The sequence below is a fragment of the Halichondria panicea genome, chromosome 11 (genome assembly GCF_963675165.1).
Source record: "Halichondria panicea chromosome 11, odHalPani1.1, whole genome shotgun sequence".
Taxonomy (NCBI): domain Eukaryota; kingdom Metazoa; phylum Porifera; class Demospongiae; order Suberitida; family Halichondriidae; genus Halichondria; species Halichondria panicea.
Genome location: NC_087387.1, coordinates 5,390,454 through 5,414,113, shown reverse-complemented (window position 1 = coordinate 5,414,113; position 23,660 = coordinate 5,390,454). Strand labels below are relative to the sequence as shown.

Here is a 23,660-nt window from a genome sequence, read left to right as displayed (position 1 = left end):
ATAAATGGCGACGTTGATGACGTCACTGTAACAGTTGCAAAAAAAAAAAAACAGCCCCACCCTCTTTCAGTGCACAAATATGACGGCATAAACTGGGGATTTTCCCCTTTTACAGAGCAAGGTTTGTTTATCTCTTGTACTTTTACAATAATAAACAAGCTACCACCGTAAGTGCTTTTATGTCAAAGCATCGCTGTGGTCTACACAAGCTACAAGGTCTGGACTACCGCTGAATCTCAAGAAAGAACTCCAACTGAAAATACCGACTTCCAAAGCAGTGAAGCTGCTATGTCAGTGGAGGTGCATGGAGTTGGTAGTGATGGGGTGGACGCTATGGAGACTATGATGGACGAGAGACTGGATATGCAGTGTAGACAAGAGTTGGATTGTGTGGGACGGATGAACAAGGCACGTTGCTACACCCCTAGCTCTAGCCACCATAATGTAGTTTACTGGCGTATTGTTTATAATAATAATAACACTGAGTGATGATTAATCTGTTTTAGCTAGCCAGTACAGTTAGCCTATCATGACGTCACAGTACACTGTTACTTGGGAATACTGTAGCTCTACGTAGCTGTAGCTATGGGTTTGTTTGGGCTTTTTAGTTTTCGTTTTGTCTACCTTTGGGAAATTATCTCTTTGAACTCTTTGATGGATTATCCTCAATACATATCAAAGGCTATAGAACAACAATATCTTTATAAATGTCACGGTGTAAGTAGTCACATGTTCATTCACCTCATTGTAACTGTCACGGTCACGGTACATGTATGTTGTGCCACAATTCCATGTGACCACTGGTGTAGTTGACTCCTTGGTTGCCGTGTACACGTACATGTAAGGCTATACCACGTATAATTTCAACTGATGATAACTATTAAAGTCCATTTACATGTGAGATCAAATTATATACTTTGCGTTTATACTACCACAGGTTAGAGAAGTGATTTATAACCCTATTGGAACCAAGCTAGCACGAAACCTCCTCTCAAAGATTGTCACGGGACCACTCGGTGATAAGCCCCTGTCTCTGGGACATAAAGACACACCCACTTTACAAGAAGACGAAAATCAAGAGACGAAGAAACGTCGTCCAAGTGAAGAGCTACGTTATCAACAGAGATCGGATCAGCAGAAATTGGATCGATTAAAAGCTATGAAAGAATCGCAAAACGAAGAACTGGACACTTTACGAAGACGTCGTATCGTTCAAAAGAAACTTGCCGATCGTCGAATGAAATCCAGCGGACATCGGATGTTTAACCATCGTCTCTACGTCAATCCAACTTCAAAACAGAGAGCTGGAAGCAGTAGTATACTGATAACGGGCGAGGGAGAAGATGACGTGCGGAGTGCAGAGTTCGTACGACAAGAGAGTCAAATGTATATCAATAATTTCCTCAGAGATCCGTCCAAAAATCGCCGTGTTTTGCAGAGACTAAATTCAACACAGATACAAAGTATACAAGCTATTGAGATCAAAAAAGCAAATGTGAAGAACTTTCCGTATGCTCCTCCAGTAGACCGAGATATGCCTCACAGATCCAGTAGTGATACCATGCCAAAAAAACACTCCATCAAAGTGAAAATGCTCTCCAAAGCTTCAGTGTTGAAGAATAAGTTGACCGCCTCTTTACGAAGCAAGAAGCGGAGTGAAGACGACCATCCACCCTCCACCAGCAAGCTGTCAAGTCTTGGCCGGAAACTCAAAGGTGGTATTACTAAAACTGGCAAGCGAAAGTCACGCATGACACGACATGCCAGCTCTAGCCTCGATGATCTTATGGATGATGTTCACGTTAAACCGAGAAAGAAATCGGCCGAGAGAAGAAAACTCTATTCCACTCATAAACTCAGCACAAAAGCTCTTGAAGAGCAAGTACTAAACGACGTCAGTCATACAAAGAGGAGACTTCATATACCAAGAAACCCTCCCAAACAACAAACACAACAGTTGACGTCACCACCTGGTGTGAGTGCAAACTGGCCCCCTCTACCATCCAGCGGGTCACATGACATGCCTGTGAAATCACATGATCTTCAGGACGCCTCACATGATCTGGAGGTAGCTAGCGGACCACCATTACCAACGCTGAGACAGCAATCATCTTCCCAGACAGAATCAATTGACGATAAAACTGAACTATTACTAATGGCCAACGAAGAAGTACAAAGCGAAGGCAGTTACATAGGCAATGGATTCTCATCACATGACGATCACATGACCTATTTGCCACCCCCAGTAACTACGCTCAAAGAGATTGAACAAAATGATGAAGATGGATACATGTCAGAATCAGAATCGGGTACTTTTAGTGACGGAGATGACAACGTGAGAAGTGAGAAGTCTACAGACAAACAAAGTAACTGTTTCAGAGTATGTGAAGATGGCGATGCTTTGGATAATAAAGATGATGATGATTTGGAATCGCCACATTCGGTTGAATCGCAACACAACGAAGGCAATGATCGCGTAGCTGATCTACCAGCTCCTAGATCTCAGAAAAAGAGTTATAGTCACGACAATAATCGAACTACTGTCGATAAGACCTCACCAACAGCACTACCACGGAAACGATATTTTTCTACTCCGCAAATATTTAACTCTCAAGCTCCACTCTGTGATCGACCTACACCGCGTGGCTACTACACACCCGCCACCGTCGAGGTTAACCCTTTCTCTGTGGATTTTGAACGTGCAACTCACCAGAATTTATCACTAAATAAACAAGAAGTTGAAGAGGTTACCTCAAACTCCACACTAGTGAGCACGTACACGCGGCAAATATCAACTGATTTTGTTGATTTTGTGCCTTCTGAAAGTGGCAGATTGGAAGTAGTTGAAACTCAAACTCAAATCACAACAAGACATTCGTGTAGTAGACGTGTGAATCAAGTATTGGAACCCTCTCTAAGTATGGAACTGGGACACTGCATACCGGCACCAGATATGGAACCCAGAAATGGCATACCAGCTCACGCATTTAGAGATCCGTTGTTTTTGCAATTTATTAAGAAGCTCGATAACGAACCAACCAAGAGTGATTATATCAGCTACAAATTACGAACAATCGGTGACCGAATCGACCAACAGTACGATAATCAACTAAACAGAGCTATGGATGATATGTTTTGGGAGACGATCAAAACTCCGGCAGCTTTGCAGAGTTTGAGCAACGCTGTATCGTACGAAAGTTTCAGCAATGCTTCGAAACATCTCTTAGTCGAAGGACAGAAAATACAAGATAGCATATTTTTGATAACTTGTTTCGGTCGCAGACTTGCGGAGATGCTGCCTAATCTCGGTGATAGAGTGAATGACTTCACACATTTAGTGGTGGATGCATACGCCTCTGACTACCTGCTCGGCATTGGAGGATGGGTGAGTGGGTGTGTGCGTGGGTGGGTGGGTGAGTATGTGTATGGGTGTGTGAATGTATGCGTGGGTGTGAGTGTGTGATGTATACAATAGTAATTTTTTTACAGTCAACAAACCGATTTTTAGCGAGATTTTTCTGAGCCCGGCAACAGTGTGTGTTACAGTTGTAACTATTTACATGTATGTAGGCTGTATCTAAATTTACATGTTTGGCATTGAAAGCCTACGAACAGTTTGTATGCAGTACGTAGTTAGTACACATACTGGTATGCTGTTTAAATCCGATTGTACCCCCCCCCCACTCACACACACACACACACACACACACACACAGGGTCGGTTGGTGGAGTGCTATGAACAGGTTGAGACCACACCACATATGGACTACGAGGATTATCCGGACACTGGCTTCAGCATTGGTCTGGTGAGTGCACTTGTTGTGTGTGTATACGGTTTTTACCAGCTACGCCAACTGCTAACTCTGAGTATTCAATGGCCAGTTTTGGGAGGTAACTTTAAGTGCCCGTACTTAGCCGTTTTGCATGTAGCTCTTCGATAGTCACTAATAATGATGCTGTAACTGTGGATATAATTATACCGATTATCATAACTGTTTTAGAATTATCAATCTCCGATCTAATAGCGTACTTGTAACAACATTATGCCTTATGTAAGTTTTACATGCTACACACAACACACACAGAACATGTATGATGATCCAACCCCGTCTTCTACACATCAAGCCAATTCCTTTGATGACCCTTTACCGAACCATCCCAACATCATCCAAATAACCCCTCCACAAACGTGTTTACATGATCAGCAGTCTTTTCAACCACGACCAACTCTAAACCGCTTACGGCGTGTAATCAGCGTCGAAGTGTTGTTCACAGAAGCCGACTCTACTGAGCACGCCCAGAACAGTCTCCATGACAACCCCCGTGACCGAAAACGCTCGCTAACTAGAAGTCTATCAGCAGGATCCATTGAAGTGAGCTCAATTCAATGCCAGCACCGAATACTCAATTCCAATGTTCTAAGTCCAAGTCCAACAAAGTTGGTGTCAGAACAGTTTCGTCAAGAAGAAATAAATTTCGAGGAGCGCAGCCTCCGATACAGTAGGAGAGGTTCGGTTGCGTCTGTGTGCTCTAATGCATCAACAATTCGGCTGGTGGGCGTCGACCTCACGGGGGGTGGGGTGGTGTTGCCTGGCAACGGTCGGCCTGGATTGCATCCCAGTGAGTTTTAGTGTACCTCTTTAGACAGCAGTTTGATAGCATCCCCAAAATAATGCGACCACTTATATGTAACTGTTAGGCCCTCTCAAGTTCCCCTTTAAGTTAATTCATCTGTTTACTTGGATGTACCTAACATGTCGAGTGACTTAATTTAGCTTATCCCTTCCTCTAAAATTAATAGTTTCCTTAAGTAAATTCATCAGGGTGTACAGTACCTTAACATGTTGAGGTGGCTTTCAGGTGAACAGTGACTTAATAATTATGCTGTATTATTAGTTAGTATAGCATGGCCATGTCCTGAACACTGTCAGTTGAACTGTTTTCCTCTTCACAGATGTACCCAATGGCCAGTACCTGGACCTCCACTTCGACACACCAGCTCACTCTAGAAGAGGTACCCTCAATGGACCCCCCAGTGAGGACCAACCTAGTGTTCAGACTGTCTCACAAACACACTCTCTAGCTGCTCCAATAATAGCTGGTGTCATTGCTGTTGGGATTGTAGGAGCTCTGGGACTCTATTATTATAGACGAAAATAGCAATTTTTTTGGTTTTTTGGGGTCAACTTATTATTAGGCTAGCAAATTCTCGCTCTCACTGAGTTTGTTGTAATTGATTACATCACTAAAACACGGCAATATTAATTCTTGTGATCTAGTGATGATTGATGCATGTTGTTGATGCAGCTTCCATTCTGCATGATGTGTGTGGGAGAGGGTATAGGTCTAATGGTATTCATTGTTCAACTATGAAGGAAGCCTCCCACATAACCCATAAATAGTGTAATAAGCTATACATCAGCAGTTACAATAGCTAGACTTACTAGATCATGCAGGCTAAATAGTTAAATCTACAATATAGGTGAGCTGCTATTACTTCAGACCAGACAAGCTAGCAGTACGTGTGCATAAGGTGTATATTATATACTCATGCATACTGTAGCCTATAATGCAGTGCATGAGATTTAATCTAAACTTTTTTATTAATTAAATCGAGCTAGATCTATATCAAATTAATTGTAACACCTATACTGCATGCATGTGTGGCATTGTGCAATTGCATGACTGTGATATACATGCATGTATAGTACCAAGTTTATATTCTACCATTCTCTTAGAACATGGCTTCAACAAGATTGAAAGTCTTTTTTCTCCTAACAATTCTGATTATTTGCGATGCCCAAGAGCAACTGATTCACGTCAAACCCGACAGCTGCCCACAAGAGTGCTCCTGTTCCTACCAGTTCCCCGACTGTCAGACTTTGTCTGAGTACGCACTCAGTACAAGTAGTGACCTCCCTTCCAATTTTATACTAACTCCTGGTAAATATTATCTCGATTCAGACTTTTCACTAAATGGTACCATCACTGAGAGCTTCTCTCTAAACGGAACTGAAAATACCACCATCTACTGTCGACAAAATGCCACTTTATCGTTCAATGGTTTGACAAGCGTAACTATTCAGAATGTGGTTTTTGTTTCGTGCGGTGAAGGTGATTTTCCTGGTATCAGATTGACCAACATCAACACAGTGAAGATGATGGACATCAGTGTAGCTAACACCACCTCTGGTGCTCTCTACATTAAAGACAGCTCAAATGTTGAGCTCACTAACCTTGCGATTACCATTAACAAAAACTCACTTGCTACGATCGTCATCATACAAAACTCAACTGTTACAAGTTTAAATAACCTCAGCATCTTTAAAAACAGTATTGGAGAATATGATTCTGAGTGTATCTACAGCAGCTTTCCTAATGCAGAAGAGGTGGTGTTTAGAATCGATGGTGGTGTCCTAACAGCTGAGAGTATTTATGTGACTGATAATGTTGGACCGTTTGGTGTAATGGCCTTGAGTAACGTTGAGGCAGTTGTGAATGGAGACTGGTCATTTGAACGAAACCTTGTCTGTCTAGGTGGTTCATTATTCCTGAGTGAGGTGAACATTGAATTTCAGGGGACTCTATCCTCCATTGAAAATAAGGAGATCAGTGAAAATGAAAAATTCACTGCTGGACTATATTTCAAAAACAGTCAGGTAAATATAAATGGGACAATTGAATCAATCTCAAACGAAGGTTATATTACATCAATTCATTCTGTGAGCTCTAATATATCTTTAATGGAGGGATCAACTCTACTTCTGAATGGTAATCACGGAGCTGGAGTGATGTCACTAGCAGAAGGATCAAAACTGATCATCCTCAACGGAACCCTAATGGCTTGTAATAACACTCTTCGTAAACGTGTCATTAAAGTTGATACATCTGAAATGATAGTCAATGGTAATATCGTGTTTATCAACAATTCAAAATCTCCTCTTATTGGTTACATTGCTAAAATTCTCTTGAATGGTCAAATCGAGTTTTCCATGAATGCAGGAGTTCTGTATACTCTAAGGTCTGATCTGGATATAAACGGCAACTCAACTTTTTATCATAACAATGTTGCTGATGGCTACAAAGAGGGTGCTGTTGCTATTCAACAAAGTACCCTCAATTTGAATGGAAATTATACGTTTCTTGAAAATAGATATGAAAATGCAAACGGTGGTGCAATATTTGCAATACTCACGTCTGTTGTTAGGTTTAGCGGAATTGGAAAATTTGAAAACAACTCAGCAAAAAATGGAGGTGCAATTTTCCTCGATCAAATGTCTCGGCTTGAACTCTACAATGAAACTGAACTCCGTTTTGTGAATAATTCTGCAGTAAAAGGAGGTGCCATTTTTATTGGGACATCTGTCGACCAGGTTCAGTGTATTAATGATCTGAACACGTGTTTGTTTGGTCCTATCAACCCTGGAAATCTTAACGCTTCTCTCACATTTCAACACAACAAAGCATACCCTGGGGGCAGTGTCGTACATGTCAACTTTGATATCGTAGATAATTTGGAGGTAACGTATCCGGCTTTGAAGGACTTGGAAGAAACATTTAAAATAGCTTCAGGAAATTCAGTACCTGCTCTTGCATCTGATAGCTATTGGTTTTGTTTCTGTGAAAACGATTCACGAGAAGGTTGTGCAAGAAATGATCCTCCTATAGACATCTTTGCAATCAAGGGAAAACCGTTTTCTGTGATGGTGAGAGCACTCAAGTTTTATGGGAATATTAATATGTCAGAACCAGTTCGAAGGAATTTGCGGTCTGCTTTATTATCGATTGACACTGATGACAATACAACATCTTCTCTAACTACAGATGGGAAGCTTCAAAGAGTTAGCGCTAAAGAGTGTAATGAAGTAAGCTTCACTGTGAAATCCAAGGCAGATATGGAAGTTCTGATATTGAATGTGGGCGAGTCATTTCTGGATGGTGAGAAAGCACTCGAACTAAATGTAATATTTGAGCCATGCCCAAATGGTTTTCCACTTGACGAAGATAATGCCAGCTGTGTCTGCGACAATGAAATCAGTAAGTATTTGCAAAGCTGTGAGATAACGGACGACGTCTTTCTGAAGAAAATCGAATATCAAAGCTATTGGATGGCACCAGCAAATCAACCTAATTATCAAGGAGCAATGAGTTGGTATGAAAGCTGTCCTAACAGATACTGTGTTACAGAGAAAAACTTTACTTTTTCAAACGATGATATTTGTGTTAACAATCGGTCTGGTGTACTGTGTGGAAGCTGCAAAATGAACACTAGTTTAATGCTTGGTGGAGATGTTTGTGGGGACTGTTCAGATAATGCATACTTGGCACTATTGGTTGTTTTTGCAGCGGCTGGAATACTAGTAGTTGCTCTGGTCTTCCTATCGCAAATCACAGTGGCTTCAGGAACTATCAATGGACTCATCTTCTACGCAAACATTTTGAACAGCAATCAAACTGTGTTTTTCCCAGAGGGATTCTTTCGTGGCTATATCATCTTTATATCATGGCTGAACCTCGATTTCGGAATTGAAACATGTTTCTACGACGGCATGAATCAGATTGCATACACTGGACTACTATTTGTATTCCCAGTCTACATCTGGATACTAGCAGGCCTAATTGTTGTTCTATGCCGATACTCTGTACGGGTATCGAAGTTTTTCAGTACCAGCGACCCTGTAGCTGTTCTTGCTACCATAATCTTGTTGTCTTTCAACTCACTAGCCCAAAATATCATCAATATTTTCTACTATTCATCCATCAAAAACCCAGGGAGCAATAGAACACGAGTGTGGAGATATGATGGAAGTGTTGATTATGCCTCAGAGGATCATTTGACTCTTATCATAGTCGCATCAGTGTTTCTCCTATTGCTACTGGCACCATACACCTTTGCACTTTTTTCAGCTCAAATTTTGCAGAAAAGCAATTTTATCTCGAAAATGTTTCAACGATTGAGACTTCAGCCCTTCCTACACGCATACTTGATCCCTTTCAAACCCAACCATCGTTACTGGGCAGGACTTAGTCTCCTGATGAGAGTCATGCTACTAACCATATTTGCATTTGGAGAAAACCAGCATATAAACCTTCTTGCTATCATTACGGCCTGTATTGTTGCTATATCTATGTTCAAGGTGACTGGAGGAATATATGACAAGAGTTGGATTGACACACTGGAGATGTCCTTCTTGGTGAACCTAGGTGTGCTTGCAGCAGCTACCTCATATTCTCTGAATTTTTCAATCAACTCTCATAGAGAAATCGCTACTTTTATATCGATTTCGATAGCACTGCTAACTTTTATTGGGATTATAATTGTGCACATTTACTGGCGACTCAAGAAACTGCCAGTGTTGAAGGATAAAGTGCCAGAACAAAAGCTAACAATTAACAAGCCGACTAAATTTGAGAGTAAGAAAGTTACTCAAAGTGTAATTGAAATGAGAGCAGTGTACCAGCCTGTTCTAAGAGAGCCATTACTGGAAAGCTGAGCAAACTAATACGTGCATGCAAGACTCGTCAATAGATACTTGTTAGTTAGAGTTATTAGTGTACCACGTTCCCAGCATAGGTAAAACATTGTTTTCTATAATTCTTATACTCTGAGTCATTTTGCTATATACATGAGTGCAAGCATAAAAATTTACTTAGGTAATTATAATATCTCGCTACTATAATCATATGCATGCCAGATTTGAGGTTTATATAGCCTAAATATACCTAGCTGCAATTACTTTGTGTTAAGCTTGTCTGTCTATATACTAGCTATACACTCATTGCATAAAATATATCATAATGAAAGAACTGCATGCACGGGTGGCGATGCCTCGGTAGATGTGTCAAAGCTACATAAGATAACATAACATAAAGTTATATACGAGCAGAAATGAAACAGATAATTATACTGAATAAAAACAGCAAAGTTATATATACCTGCATGCATGCATACTAGTCGTAGTTTTTGCAGGCAAGCCACAACTGTCATTGCTATAGGCAATAAATAGGGAGACCAGCTGTTGTGTGTTGATATGGATTATTGACAGTGTGAACATCCTTCACATCCTCCTTCCGCAATACAATGAATTCATTAATTAGTCTGTTCTACAAAACAATTTATTACAAGCATATTCTTATGCACAGAGTAGATTTATAATCAGTTTGTGCATGTGCACTATCATTTATGCAATAGAATACCAGGCCGTATTTTGTGTATCAACTACAGACAAACTTGACACAAATAATGCGAATCTGATTGGTGCAGCTTGGTGTATCTAACTTCTATAGCAATCTTTCACTAGCGTATGTATAAAGTCAACTTTATTATAAGAACCGCACGCACTGCTTGCGCTCGTGTATAGCCGTGCATGATGAAGCATGATATAATAATTATGTGCATGTGTACTGGATAAATGTGCACTTGCTAAAATTTAACAAAACAGGCTGTACTAATCGTAATAACACATAGCTATAAATTTACTCTTAGCGTATAATTTTTATCAGTATAGTTAGATTTCTAGTAATGGCTCCCTTAGAACACTCATTCGAATTACACTTCGAGAAACCTTCTTACCGTCCAATTTAGTCGGATTGATTATCGTTATCTTTTGTTTTTGTCTTTTGGCAAATTTAATTCCTCGCATTTTTTGGGCAAAAGCTTCCATTCTCTCCTTCACCATTGGCAGCTTCTTGAGTCGCCAATAAATGTGCAGAATTATGATCCCGATAAAAGTTAGTAGTGCTATCGAAATCGATATAATTATATGTGGCAATTTCTCTATGACCGTTGATTGAAGAATTCAGAGAATATGAGGTAGCTGCTGCAAGCACACCTAGGTTCACCAAGAAGGACATCTCCAGTGTGTCAATCCAACTCTTGTCATATATTCCTCCAGTCACCTTGAACATAGTTATAGCAACAATACAAGTGGTAATGATAGCAAGAAGATTATATGCTGATTTTTTCCAAATGCAATTGATATAATTAGTAGCATGACTCTCATCAGGAGACTAAATCCTGCCCAGTAGCGATGGTTGGGTTTGAAAGGGATCAGGTATGCGTGTATGAAAGGTTGAAATCTCAACCGTCGAAGAATTTTTGAGATGAAATCATTTTTCTGTAAAACTTGTGCAGAGAACAGTACAAGTGTGTATGCCAGTAGCAATAGGAGAAACACTGATGCGACTATGATAAGAGTCAAATGATGCCCAGAGGCATAATCAACGTTTCCGTCATATCTCCAAACTACCGTTCTCATGTTAGATCTACCAGGGTTTTTGATGAATAGTAAGAAATATTGATGATGTTCTGAGCTAGTGAGTTGAAAGACAACAAGATTATGGTAGCAAGAACAGCTACAGGGTCGCTGGTACTGAAAAACTTCGATACCCATACAGAGTATCGGCATAGAACAACAATCAGGCCTGCTAGTATCCAGATGTAGACTGGGAATACAAATAGTAGTCCACTGTATGCAATCTGATTCATGCCTTCATAGAAGCATGTTTCGATTCCGAAATTGAGGTTCAGCCATGATATGAAGATGGTATAGCCACGGAAAAATCCCTCTGGGAAAAACACAGCTTGATTGCTGTTCAAAATGTTGACGTAGAAGATGAGTCCATTTATAGTTCCTGAAGCCACTGTCATTTGAGATAGGAAGATTAAAGCAACCACTAGTACTCCAGCCACTGCAAAAACAACCGATAGTGTCAACCATGCATTATCTGAACAGTCCACACATACATCACTACCGAGCAATAAACTAGTGTTTCCTTTGCAGCTTCCACACAGTACACCAGACCTATTGTTGTCACAAATACCATCATCCAAAAAAGTAAATGTGCCACTTGTGATACAGAAACGATGAGGACATTTGTCATACCAATTTACGGCACCTTGATACGTGGAGTCATTTGCAGGCCCCATCCAAAATGCTGGATACTCTATTCTCTTCTGAAATTTATCGTTAACGTCACAGCTGAGTAGAAATTTCTTGATGCTTTCATCACAGACGCAAGAGTCCCGCTTCTCATTGAATGGAAATCCATCAGGACAAAAGGGGTTTAGATTAACATTCACTTTCAACGACTTCTCCATATCAAAAAATGATTCGCCAACATTCATAATAATTACTTCATTGTCTGCCGAAGATTTAACCGTGAAGTTAATGCTGGTGCACTCCGTTGCGCTAACACTTAGTAGCCTACCATCGTTCCCGATAAGAGAGGCAGTAATTGATAGATCCCCAATATCCACTTGCTCTCGGGAAGACTCTAAAGTGCTTCGTACCGGTTCTGACATATTGCTCCCGTAGAATTTGATAGCTCTGACTTTTACAGAGAATCTCTCTCCTTTGAATGCAGTTATATTCTGAGATCTGTCAGAGCACTTTTCTCGATCATCTTCACAAAAGCAAAACCAGTAGCTGTCGGATGTAAACATGGGGACTGAATTATTGGTGAGTGAAGTTATTGTTCGATTCAAGTCAATTAAAGCAGTTTACTCAACGTCAAGAGTTTTTATGTGGTAAAAGTTCACATGTATAACGCTGCCCCCAGGGTATGCTAATAAAGTGCTTTGTATTACAGTAAGAGTACCACCTTTAAAATTATCTTTTATGTTGTTACTTGTGAAAGTGGAATTACCGCTTATATTAATCGTTGACCGTGAAGCATACCCTTGAAATAGCGTTCCCTTGAAATTGGATGTCGCCACGTAGAGTTAGTTTTCCATTGTACACAACAATTTGCGATGGATTATTAACAACTGATACAATTCCACTGACCGAAAGTTCCGAGTTATCAACCAAAATTATTTGCCGGCGAAACACGTTGTTATGAACTACTAGGGCTCCATCCTTAATTGTCAATTTCGAATCCCTCGTTAATGAGATGCCTTTACAATCACCCGGATTGCTCGTTAGATTAAGCACTCCTCTTATCGTGGATATGTGTGAGGAAATTGATTGAACTGACATAATATTATATCCTTCATTTCCACTTGACTTAATGTTTCCTGTTAAGTTAAGTGTGGCACTGTTGTTCAAGAGAAGTCCAGCAGTAGATTTATTGTTTTCGTTGATTCCTTTATTCTCAAAAAAATACAGATTGCCCCTACATTGCAATTCTGTTTTATTGAGGGCCAAAGTACCACCTAGACAGACAAGGTTTCGTTCAAATGACCAGTCTCCATTCACAACTGCCTCAACGTTACTCAAGGCCATTACACCAAACGGTCCAACATTATCAGTCACATCAACACTCTCAGCTGTTAGGAAACCACCATCAATTCTAAACACTACCTCTTCTGCATTAGGAAAGCTGCTGTAGACACACTCAGATTCGTATATATACTCCAATACTGTTGTTGAAGATGCTGAGGTCATTTAATGTGGTATTTCCTGAGTTTTGTATGCTAACAATCGTAGCAAATGAGTTTTGGTTATTGGTAATCACGAGGTTAGTGAGCTCAACATTTGAGCTGTCTTTAATGTAGAGAGCACCAGAGGTGGTGTTAGCTACACTGATGTACATCATCTTCACTGTGTTGATGTTGGTCAAGCTGATACCAGGCAAATCACCTTCACCGCACGAAACAAAGGCCACATTCTGAATAGTTACACTTGTCAAACCATTGAACGATAAAGTGGTTTTTGTCGACAGTAGATGGTGGTATTTTCAGTTCCATTTAGATAGAAGCTCTCGGTACTGGTACCATTTATCGAAAAGTGTGAATCAAGATAATATAGACCAGGAGATAGTATAAACTTGGAAGGGAGGTCACTTCTTGTATTGAGTGCGTACTCAGACAAAGTCTGACATTCGGGGAACTGGTAGGAACAGGAGCACTTTTGTGGGTAGCTGTCGGGTTTGACGTGAATCAGTTGCTCTTTGGCATTGCAAATAATCAGAATTGTTAGGAGAAAAAGGACTTTCAATCTTGTTGAATTCGAAGCCATGATCTGGATAAAAAAGAGTATCTTTTACTATACCAGAGTCAGGCAAGCTAGCCTAGCTATATGTCTAGCTAATTGCTAAAAGTAATAGCAGAAGCAGATAAATATTAGGCCCTGATAAATTATGCTTTTTTTCCACCCATTATTCATTCTTGAAAAATTTGCCTATTATTCTCATAAAAAAATACGATTCTTCTCATAAAAATCAGGAATGTGACTGTAGACAAAATTAAGACGTAGACATCCAGCATTAATTTGCCACGAAAAGGTCATTATGCAAAACTTAATGTAAAAATCTTTACCAAAAATGGACATTGATGTCCTAAAATTATTCCGAGCATAATTTATTAGGGCCTATAATGATGGAGCTATGCATAGTATTGCGGATTCACTATTGTCTTAACCACATTTCCTTGTTTGTAATGCTCTGCACATCTGTGGCTGATAATTATAACACGTTTGATCTAATATCACAATGAATAATGTTTGCAACACTTAGCCTATGGTTTGACATATATGCATAATTTGTACAAGGTTAGACTATACGGAATCCACCGCGTAGTAAGACGCTCCATCCCCTCATCTGCTCCTGGTAATAGCCACACATAATTACACTGTGTCACACTGCACAGCAAAGTGAAACTAACATCAACCCTCTAACATATACATCAATGCACTGAATGAAGCTCACTATAAGCTCATCTGTATGCTCATCTATAAGCTATAGATCTAGTAGTTTTGGCTTCTCCAAAAGTGGTCTCCGATTTAATAGCTATATACCTACTAGCTATATAGCTACTAATATATACCGCTAGTTTCATGTTACGTTACTGATTGATATTAGTGGGAGAAATGTAGCTTCCAAGTTCAGTTCAGTGCATGGAATCTCTCTTTACTACGAGTCACTTAGACCTAAATTGTTGATAATAAACTAAAGTATATTAATCATCGGACGTTATCATAATTATGTCGGACACTGATATCTTCAAACTATAAAAGATACAGACATGATTTAATTTTAAAGCTAATTTTTTAACGTATCTTTGTAGCTTTACATTAACTGAAAGACATCATACGTGGTTTCAATCGTCGTCAGACAAAATAAACGTAAGTTCGGACATGCAGTGCTGATATTCTTGCCATAAGGACTCATACAAAACTGTAAGAACAGAGATCTATAGTGATCTAATTTCAACTCACTTGGCTGAATGAATGTTGCACTCTTTTCTTCTTTTCACTAGCTTTTGTTAGTCAATGTTCTTCTAGTAAGGCACCAGTTCAACCATAAATATACTGCCAAATTTGCATTCGTATTGTGTCTAATAATTGTGGCCCATGTAAGCTGAAATTGAATCGGTATGCTGCACTATGTGGTAGCATTGTGAGACTACTGCTTTAGGTAGTGACATTGTGCACGTTGGCTTTCACATGGCACACAAAACACACTGTTATGCTGTGTGCCATACGCCTGGAACACAACACACACAATGCAACTACCTTAAATATGTAGTATAACATGGCACACAGCAACAATGTGTTTTGTGTGCCATGTGAAAGCTAACACAGTTAAGGTAATTGCATTGTGTGTGTTGTGTGCCAGGTGTATGGCATATGTGCATAGTTGAGGTGATGTACGTGTCCGGTCCCCTATCGATATAATTATAGGTGGGGCCAGAATATACTAGTAAAGTCAAACTATACATGCACACAGTTATGTATTTCCCATGCCCTTCTATCGCTGCCACTTATATGCACAGTGACATGCACTCATGGTACACCTTGAAAGCAGTGGATTGAAAGTCTGCCGCCAAACTGTCTGGCATCTCCTTAAAGGATATCCAACTCCATACTAAGCTTGATGAATGCAAGAATTAATTAATTAATGTTTGGTCACTTTACCGAAGCTTGTCTGGCCTCTGGAGTCTCTGTCTTAATACCCTATGCAGTACTATACAACCCTCAGCATGAAGAGAGACTGAGTGTGTAGCTGTGGCCTGGAATCGAGGCTATATAGTGCATGGGTGTGGTGCAGTGTGGAACGCAGGATTTACCCTTTAGTATCTTGTAACAGAGTTTACTATAATTTCTGTATTCTTCTTCTGGTAGCTATAGTAGTCAGGAGGTTTAGTGTAGAACAGAGAGTTAGGTAGCTTGAGGACCAGTTTTTGGTAATAATTCTACTAGAGTAAACGACCAAATTTTGTCAGCTAATGCACGTAAAAAACGAGATTGATTCTAACTAACTGCACACATGCACTAATAGATGGCTATGGGACTACTAACCAGCGAAAATTTTGATGGGCCAAGTTACTTCCAGTAGGAGCTGTGATCACTAGAAAAAAACTGCCGAATATATCGATTTTCGCCAGAGTGAAACCTATCTCCGTTTTTTACAAAACTACACAGCTAGAGCTAACTGACACATACTAATTATGCCTCGAGGCGTAGCCGCACGAGGGATACGGTAAAGCTGACTGTGTGTGTGTCTGTCTGTGTGTGTGTGTGTGTATTCCAGCTATAACTGCTCAACGGTTGCAATGTAACGAAAACTAACAGCTTCTATAGGCTTCTAGCCACGTTCTCTTGGATTTTGATTCGTGGATTAGCAAACTAAAGCTTCTTTCTCGAGTTATGGCTAGTTTGACTCACATTGAAGGCTGTTGCAGTCTCTTCAGAATCTTTCATAGCATCATCTGTCCGCACAAACTTTCTATTCAACATATGAGTTAGCCTTGCACTAAAGCGCTAGCTTTTTGTTAGCTACAATACTCAGAAAATATCTTTTAAAACAGCTCGCTAGCAGTAGCCATTTGTGAAATTGATCTCTTTGGACACACCCTTTAATTATTCCTGTGGATGTAATGCGCATGCGCGCTCATTCCCCAAAAATAATATCCCAAGATCCTCCTGGCAGAATCATCTTTGTCTTGAGGGCCTGGTATATAAGCCACAAAACACTACCATATAACAATATAGATAACAATATGCATGTACACAGGTCTTTTCTTCTTAGATATTATATACACTGAACTACAGATCCTGGAAGAATCAATTTTCTTCTTTCTTGAGATCCTGGTAAGCCACATAATACAACAATAGATGCATGAAAATAAGTCTTTTCTTCTCAGTGACTTTATATAGATAAGCTAACTTTAATACTAATATAACACTCTAATACTTTTAAGCGAAAGCAAAAACATGGCGAGAGGCATTAGCACAGCGCCAGCTTGAACACTAGTTGAAAAGGAGAAAGCATGAATTTGTAAGCAGAATGAAAAAAGGATTGGCTTTTTTGGACATTTCCGAATGATAATACTCATACCGGGTATTTAGGCCATGCAAAGTCAATTTGTAGTTTCGCAGGCGATTATTCCTAAAATAGCAAGCGGATTGAGGCATTTGAATATTAAATTATACTAATGATATTCATAGAATTTTAATTGAACACACCCCTAACTTCCTCAATAAGCGGAAGTGCATAATTTAATTTTAGTCATAATTATATTCATGACCAAAAACCCATACAAATTTATCGTCTTTTAGTGCCTCTAATTTGAGGTCACATGATTTGGAAAGCAGTCAATTTCCAAGCGCGAGGGCCTGAGAAACTACAAATTGACTTTGCATGGCCTTATTTTGAAAGCAATTCTGTAGTATATGGCATTATTGTACAACTTGAATGTATACTTCAGTGTGTGTGTGTGTGTGGACTTTGAGAGTTATTATATAGACTTTAGTTCTTGTTCAGAGCTAATAAGCTTGTAGGCCGCATCTAATTATGACGTCATTATGAGAAGGTGTGGCTTCCTGTTTCAAATTTTCCGGTGCTCTGCGCCAGGGGCAATCCCATTACTTTGCACCACCCAAGTGGCCCCCCTAACCTTTTAACTGTTCCTACTCCACTGATAGGATGAGGCATACATGCACCACCTATACATGTATAGTCGTATATAATTACTGTATACAACATTGTCAATTAATTTCAGCAACAAAAGCACTAACAACGTACACATTGCTATCAACATTTTTACATAAAACCAGTGCAGTGAGGTAGACAACATTAATTACAATAATGCTCTGAGCACTAGAACAGAGTCACAACACACTGAACTAATGTGGATACAAAACTATTGAAAAAGGAGGGAATGCGTGAAAAATTAATGATATATACCTGTATGCATGCATAGAGCTGCAGTTTTTGCAGGCAAGCCAATTGAGTTTAGTCACATAAGTGGCAGCGATACAAGGTGTGGGAAATACATGCATATCTGTATGTATAGTTTTACTATAGTAGTATACCCTGGCCTATAATAAAATGTATCGGTGGGGGACACATGACCTCAACACCTGCATGGCACATGCAACACACATACCTAGTATGGCACATGCACTGTCTGGGGTGACACAGAAACAATACTATAAAGTAGTTTGTTGTGTTTGGTGTGCCAAGTGATAGCTAACACAATGCCACTACCTAACACAGTCCTCTCACATGTCACACAACACACAATGCTACTACCTAATGCAGCATTCAGCTCACATGGGCCACATGCAATTATTATAATGCAAACCTGCATGGCAGTATGATGTGGCAATGTTTCAAAAAGGTTAAGGAAAAAAAAGAAAAGAGTGCAACATTCATTCATTCATTCAGCAAGTGAGTTGAAGATTAGATCTATTAACACTTAAAGAGTCCCACTATATAATTATAGTTATCTGTTCTTACATTTTTGTATGAGTTCTTACTGGTGAGAATATCAGCAACTGTTCGAACTTACGTCTATTTTATCGGGCCAACGATTGCAATTATACGCTCCCATAATAGCTGTGTCATTGCTGTTGGGATTGTAGGAGCTCGGGACTATGTTATAATAGACGAAAATATAGCTATTTTTTTCTTTTGGGGTCAACTTATATAATTATTAGGCTAGCAAATTCTCGCTCTCACTGAGTTTGTTGTAATTGATTACATCACTAAAACACGGCAATATTAATTCTTGTGATCTAGTGATGATTGATGCATGTTGATGCAGCTTCCATTCATATTGCATGATGTATGTGAGAGAGGGCTAATATGGTAGTCATTGTTCAACTATGAAGGAAGCCTCCCATTTCCCACATAACCATTGAATGCATAAATATTATAGAAATAACATACAAGTTACACATACATGCAGTTACAATAGCTAGACTTACTATATAGATCTAAATAGTTAAATATGTGAGCTATTACTTCAGACTAGACAAGCTAGCAGTAGATCTACGTGTGTGCATGACAGTGTGCATAAGGTGTATATTATACTTGCATTCAGTGTAGCCTAATGCAGTGCATGAGTATTTAATCTTTACTTTACTTCACTTTAATTAACTCTAGCTAAATTAATAACACCTATACTGCATGCGTGTGTGGCATTGTGCAATTGCATGACTGTGATTAGCCTCGATCCCAGGCCGAGTTTTCGCTTTTATAACGGTTAGGCGAACGCCTAACCGTTATAAAAGCGAAAACTCGGCCTGGGATCGAGGCTAGACTGTGATATACATGTAGTACCAAGTTAATATTATATACCATTCTCTTAGAACATGGCTCCTGGTCAATATTTTCTCGATTCAGACTTTTCACTAAACGGTACCATCACTGAGAGCTTCTCTCTAAACGGAACTGAAAATACCACCATCTACTGTCGACAAAATGCCACTTTATTGTTCAATGGTTTTACAAGCGTAACTATTCAGAATGTGGCCTTTGTTTCGTGTGGTGAAGGTGATTTGCCTGGTATAAGCTTGACGAACATCAACGATATCCCATAGTGGTGTGTACAAAGAGGTACCCCGTCACCATCTGCTATATCAGTTTGGTCAGAGTTTTCCAACTTAAATAAAGTGCAGATTGTTTCTTTATTGCCGACTGTGGTGACGTTACGCACACTCTCATGATGGACATCAGTGTAGCTAACACCACCTCTGGTGCTCTCTACATTAAAGACAGCTCAAATGTTGAGCTCACTAACCTCGTGATTATCAATAACAAAAACTCACTTGCTACGATCGTCATCATACAAAACTCAGGAAATACCTCATTAAATAACCTCAACATCTTTAACAACAGTATTGGAGAATATGATTCTGAGTATATCTACAGCAGCTTTCCTAATGCAGAAGAGGTGGTGTTTCGAATCGATGGTTGTATCCTTACAGCTGAAAGTATTTATGTGACTGATAATGTTGGACCGTTTGGTGTAATGGCCTTGAGTAACGTTGAGGCAGTTGTGAATGGAGACTGATTATTTGAACGAAACCTTGTCTGTCTAGGTGGTTCATTATTCTTGAGTGAGGTGAACATTGAATTTCAGGGGACTCTATCCTCCAGTGAAAATAAGGGTATCAGTGAAAAAGAAAAATCCACTGCTGGACTATATTTCAAAAACAGTCAGCTAAATATAAATGGGACAATTGAATCAATTGCAAACGAAGGTTACATTACATCAATTCAATCTGTGAGCTCTAATATATTTTTAATGGAGGGAGCATCTCTACTTCTGAATGGTAATCACGGAGCTGGAGTGATGTCACTAGCAGAAGGATCAAAACTGATCATCCTCAACGGAACCCTAATGGCTTGTAATAATACACTTCGTAAACGTGTCATTAAAGTAGATACATCTGAAATGATGGTCAATGGTAATATCATGTTTATCAACAATTCAAAATCTCCTCTTATTGGTTACATTGCTAAAATTCACTTGGATGGTCAAGTCGAGTTTTCCATGAATGCAGGAGTTTTGTATGCTCTAAGGTCTGATCTGGATATAAACGGTAACTCAACTTTTTATCGTAACAATGTTGCTGATGGCTACAAAGAGGGTGCTGTTGCTATTCAACAAAGTACCCTCAATTTGAGTGGCTATTACATGTTTCTTGAAAATAGATATGAAAATGCGGACGGTGGTGGTGCAATATATGCAATACTCACGTCTGTTGTTAGGTTTAGTGGAATCGGAAAGTTTGAAAACAACTCAGCAAAGAGTGGAGGTGCAATTTTCCTTGATCAAATGTCTCGGCTTGAACTCTACAATGAAACTGAACTCCGTTTTGTGAACAACTCCGCAATAAAAGGAGGTGCCATTTTTATTGGGACATCTGTCGAACACGTTCAGTGTGTTAATGATCTGAACACGTGTTTGTTTGGTCCTATCAACACTGGAAATCTTAATGCTTCTCTCATATTTCAACAAAACACAGCATACCCTGGGGGAAGTGTCATGCATGTCAACTTTGATATCATCAATGATTCAGAGATCACGTATCAAGCTTTGAAGGACTTGGAAGAAACACTCAAAATAGCTTCAGGAAAATCAGTACCTACTCTTGCGTCTGATAGCTATTGGTTTTGTTTCTGTGAAAACGATTCACGGAAAGGTTGTGCAAGAAACGATCCTCCATTAGACATATTAGCAATCAAGGGAAAACTATTTTCTGTAATGGTAAGAGCACTCAAATTTTATGGGAATATTAACATGTCAGAACCTATTCGAAGAAATTTGTGGTCTGCATTATTATCGATAGACAGTGATGATAATACAACGTCTTCTCTAACTACAGACAGGAAGCTTCAAAGAGTTAGCGTTCAAGAGTGTAATGAAGTAAGCTTCACTGTGAAATCCAAGGCGGACATGGAAGTTCTGATATTGAATGTGGGCGAGTCATTTCTGGATGGCGAGAAAGCACTTGAACTAAATGTACTCTTTGAGTCATGCCCGGATGGTTTTCCACTAGACAAAGATAATGCCAGCTGCGTCTGTGACAGGCAAATCAGTAATTATCTGCAAAGCTGTGAGATAACGGATGACAACTTTCAGAAGAAAAGTGAATTTCAAATCTATTGGATGGCACCAGCAAATCAACCTAAACATCAAGGAGCAATGAGTTGGTATGAAAGCTGTCCTTATAGATACTGTATTACAGAGGAAAACTTCACTTTTTCAAATGATGATATTTGTGACAACAATAGGTCTGGTGTACTGTGTGGAAGCTGCAAAGGGAACACTAGTTTATTGCTCGGTGGAGAAATGTGTGGGGACTGTTCGGATAATGGACACTTGGCGCTATTAGTAGTTTGTACAGTGGCTGGAATACTAGTGGTTGCTCTAATCTTCCTATCGCAAATCACAGTATCTTCAGGAACTATAAATGGACTCATCTTCTACGTCAACATTTTAAACAGCAATCAGACCGTGTTCTTCCCAGTGGGATTCTTCCGTGGCTATATCATCTTCATATCATGGCTGAACCTCGATTTCGGAATCGAAACATGCTTCTACGACGACATGAATCACATTGCATACAGTGGACTACAGTTCGTATTCCCAGTTTACATCTGGATACTAGCAGGCCTGATTGTTGTTCTATGCCGATACTCTGTACGGGTATCGAAGTTTTTCAGTACCAGTGACCCTGTAGCTGTTCTTGCTACCATAATCTTGTTGTCTTTCAACTCGCTAGCCCAAAATATCATCAGTATTTTCTACTATTCGACTATCAATAACCCAGGGAACAATAGAATAAAAGTTTGGAGATATGACGGAAGTGTTGATTATGCCTCAGGGGATCATTCGGTTCTTATCATAGTTGCATTAGTCTCCTATTGCTACTGGCATACACACTTGTACTGTTCTCTGCACAAGTTTTACAAAAAAGCGAATTCATCTCGACAATTCTTCAACGATTGAGACTTCAGCCTTTCATACACGCATACTTGATCTCTTTCAAACCCAACCATCGCTACTGGACAGGACTTAGTCTCCTAATGAGAGTCATGCTACTAACCATATTTGCATTTGGAGAAAACCAGCATATAAATTTTCTTGCTATCATTACCACCTGTATTGTTGCTATAACTATGTTCAAGGTGACTGGAGGAATATATGACAAGAGTTGGATTGACACACTGGAGATGTCCTTCTTGGTGAACCTAGGTGTGCTTGCAGCAGCTACCTCATATTCTCTGAATTTTTCAATCAACGATCATAGAGCAATTGCCACATATATATCGATCTCAATAGCACTACTAACTTTCATTGGGATTATATATAGTTGTGCATGTTTACTGGCGACTCAAGAAGCTGCCAGTGTTGAAGGACAGCATGGAAGCTTTAACCAATAAAATTGGCGGAATTAAGAAACAAAAACTAATTATAAATGAGCCGGCTGAATTGGAAGCTAACAACGTTACTCATAGTGTGGCTGAGATGACCACTACATATCAAGTTGATCTGAGGGAGCCATTGCTAGAAAGCCAAATACATTGAGACTCATCCCTATAACTATTATATACGCTGCATGCTTATTTATTGCTTTAGTTTAAATTAGCATATTAGTAGATCTATGCATTTGGGTAATGCCGTGACATGCGTTTTGTTTTATTGTAATTTGGAATAGGGAAATCTGCAAATTTTCAGTAGGAGTACCATGCAGTCTATGCTCATTCTACTGCTGATTAATTCTACTGCTAAAAGAACCCTTAAAAGGGACAGTTTGAGTTATTTGGTGGGAACCTAAAAGCAAATCAGTCTTATTGTTGCTTTATGGTTGCTATGGCATATAGTGATGCAACATGCCATAAACAGAGCACTGGATTGCTTTGATCCGTGCAACTCACATGGGCAACATAAATCAAGAGTTTAAAATTAATGAACTCTTGAT

At 39.5% G+C, this 23,660-nt stretch overlaps 4 protein-coding genes across 6 annotated transcripts; 3 read left to right on the top strand and 1 right to left on the bottom strand.

The window, feature by feature from the left end:
* The first annotated feature begins 99 nt into the window (after positions 1 to 99).
* On the top strand, positions 100 to 5,274 carry LOC135344028 (uncharacterized). Its single transcript, XM_064541088.1, has 5 exons — positions 100 to 408; positions 938 to 3,385; positions 3,717 to 3,806; positions 4,086 to 4,620; positions 4,955 to 5,274. Exons 1-5 carry the CDS (start codon positions 289 to 291, stop codon positions 5,158 to 5,160), a joined length of 3,399 nt encoding a protein of 1,132 aa, XP_064397158.1. The 5' UTR covers positions 100 to 288; the 3' UTR covers positions 5,161 to 5,274.
* A 115-nt stretch (positions 5,275 to 5,389) lies between these two features.
* Positions 5,390 to 9,645, top strand: LOC135344027 (uncharacterized). Of its 3 annotated transcripts, none has more exons than XM_064541085.1 (2): positions 5,390 to 5,533; positions 5,739 to 9,645. In XM_064541085.1, exon 2 carries the CDS (start codon positions 5,742 to 5,744, stop codon positions 9,492 to 9,494), a length of 3,753 nt encoding a protein of 1,250 aa, XP_064397155.1. In that variant the 5' UTR covers positions 5,390 to 5,533; positions 5,739 to 5,741; the 3' UTR covers positions 9,495 to 9,645. The 3 variants fall into 3 exon arrangements, with proteins under 3 accessions (XP_064397155.1, XP_064397156.1, XP_064397157.1); XM_064541086.1 differs by having other exon boundaries at positions 5,398 to 5,482; XM_064541087.1 differs by having other exon boundaries at positions 5,407 to 5,518.
* Positions 9,646 to 10,364: 719 nt separating this feature from the next.
* LOC135344025 (uncharacterized) lies at positions 10,365 to 15,396 on the bottom strand. Its single transcript, XM_064541084.1, has 2 exons — positions 15,159 to 15,396; positions 10,365 to 13,964 (listed from the first exon to the last, which is right to left on the bottom strand). The coding sequence occupies exon 2, from the start codon at positions 12,443 to 12,445 to the stop codon at positions 11,255 to 11,257; it is 1,191 nt and encodes a 396-aa protein (XP_064397154.1). The 5' UTR covers positions 12,446 to 13,964; positions 15,159 to 15,396; the 3' UTR covers positions 10,365 to 11,254.
* A 3,201-nt stretch (positions 15,397 to 18,597) lies between these two features.
* Positions 18,598 to 23,366, top strand: LOC135344024 (uncharacterized). Its single transcript, XM_064541083.1, has 2 exons — positions 18,598 to 18,615; positions 19,539 to 23,366. The coding sequence occupies exon 2, from the start codon at positions 20,477 to 20,479 to the stop codon at positions 22,685 to 22,687; it is 2,211 nt and encodes a 736-aa protein (XP_064397153.1). The 5' UTR covers positions 18,598 to 18,615; positions 19,539 to 20,476; the 3' UTR covers positions 22,688 to 23,366.
* Positions 23,367 to 23,660: the final 294 nt, after the last annotated feature.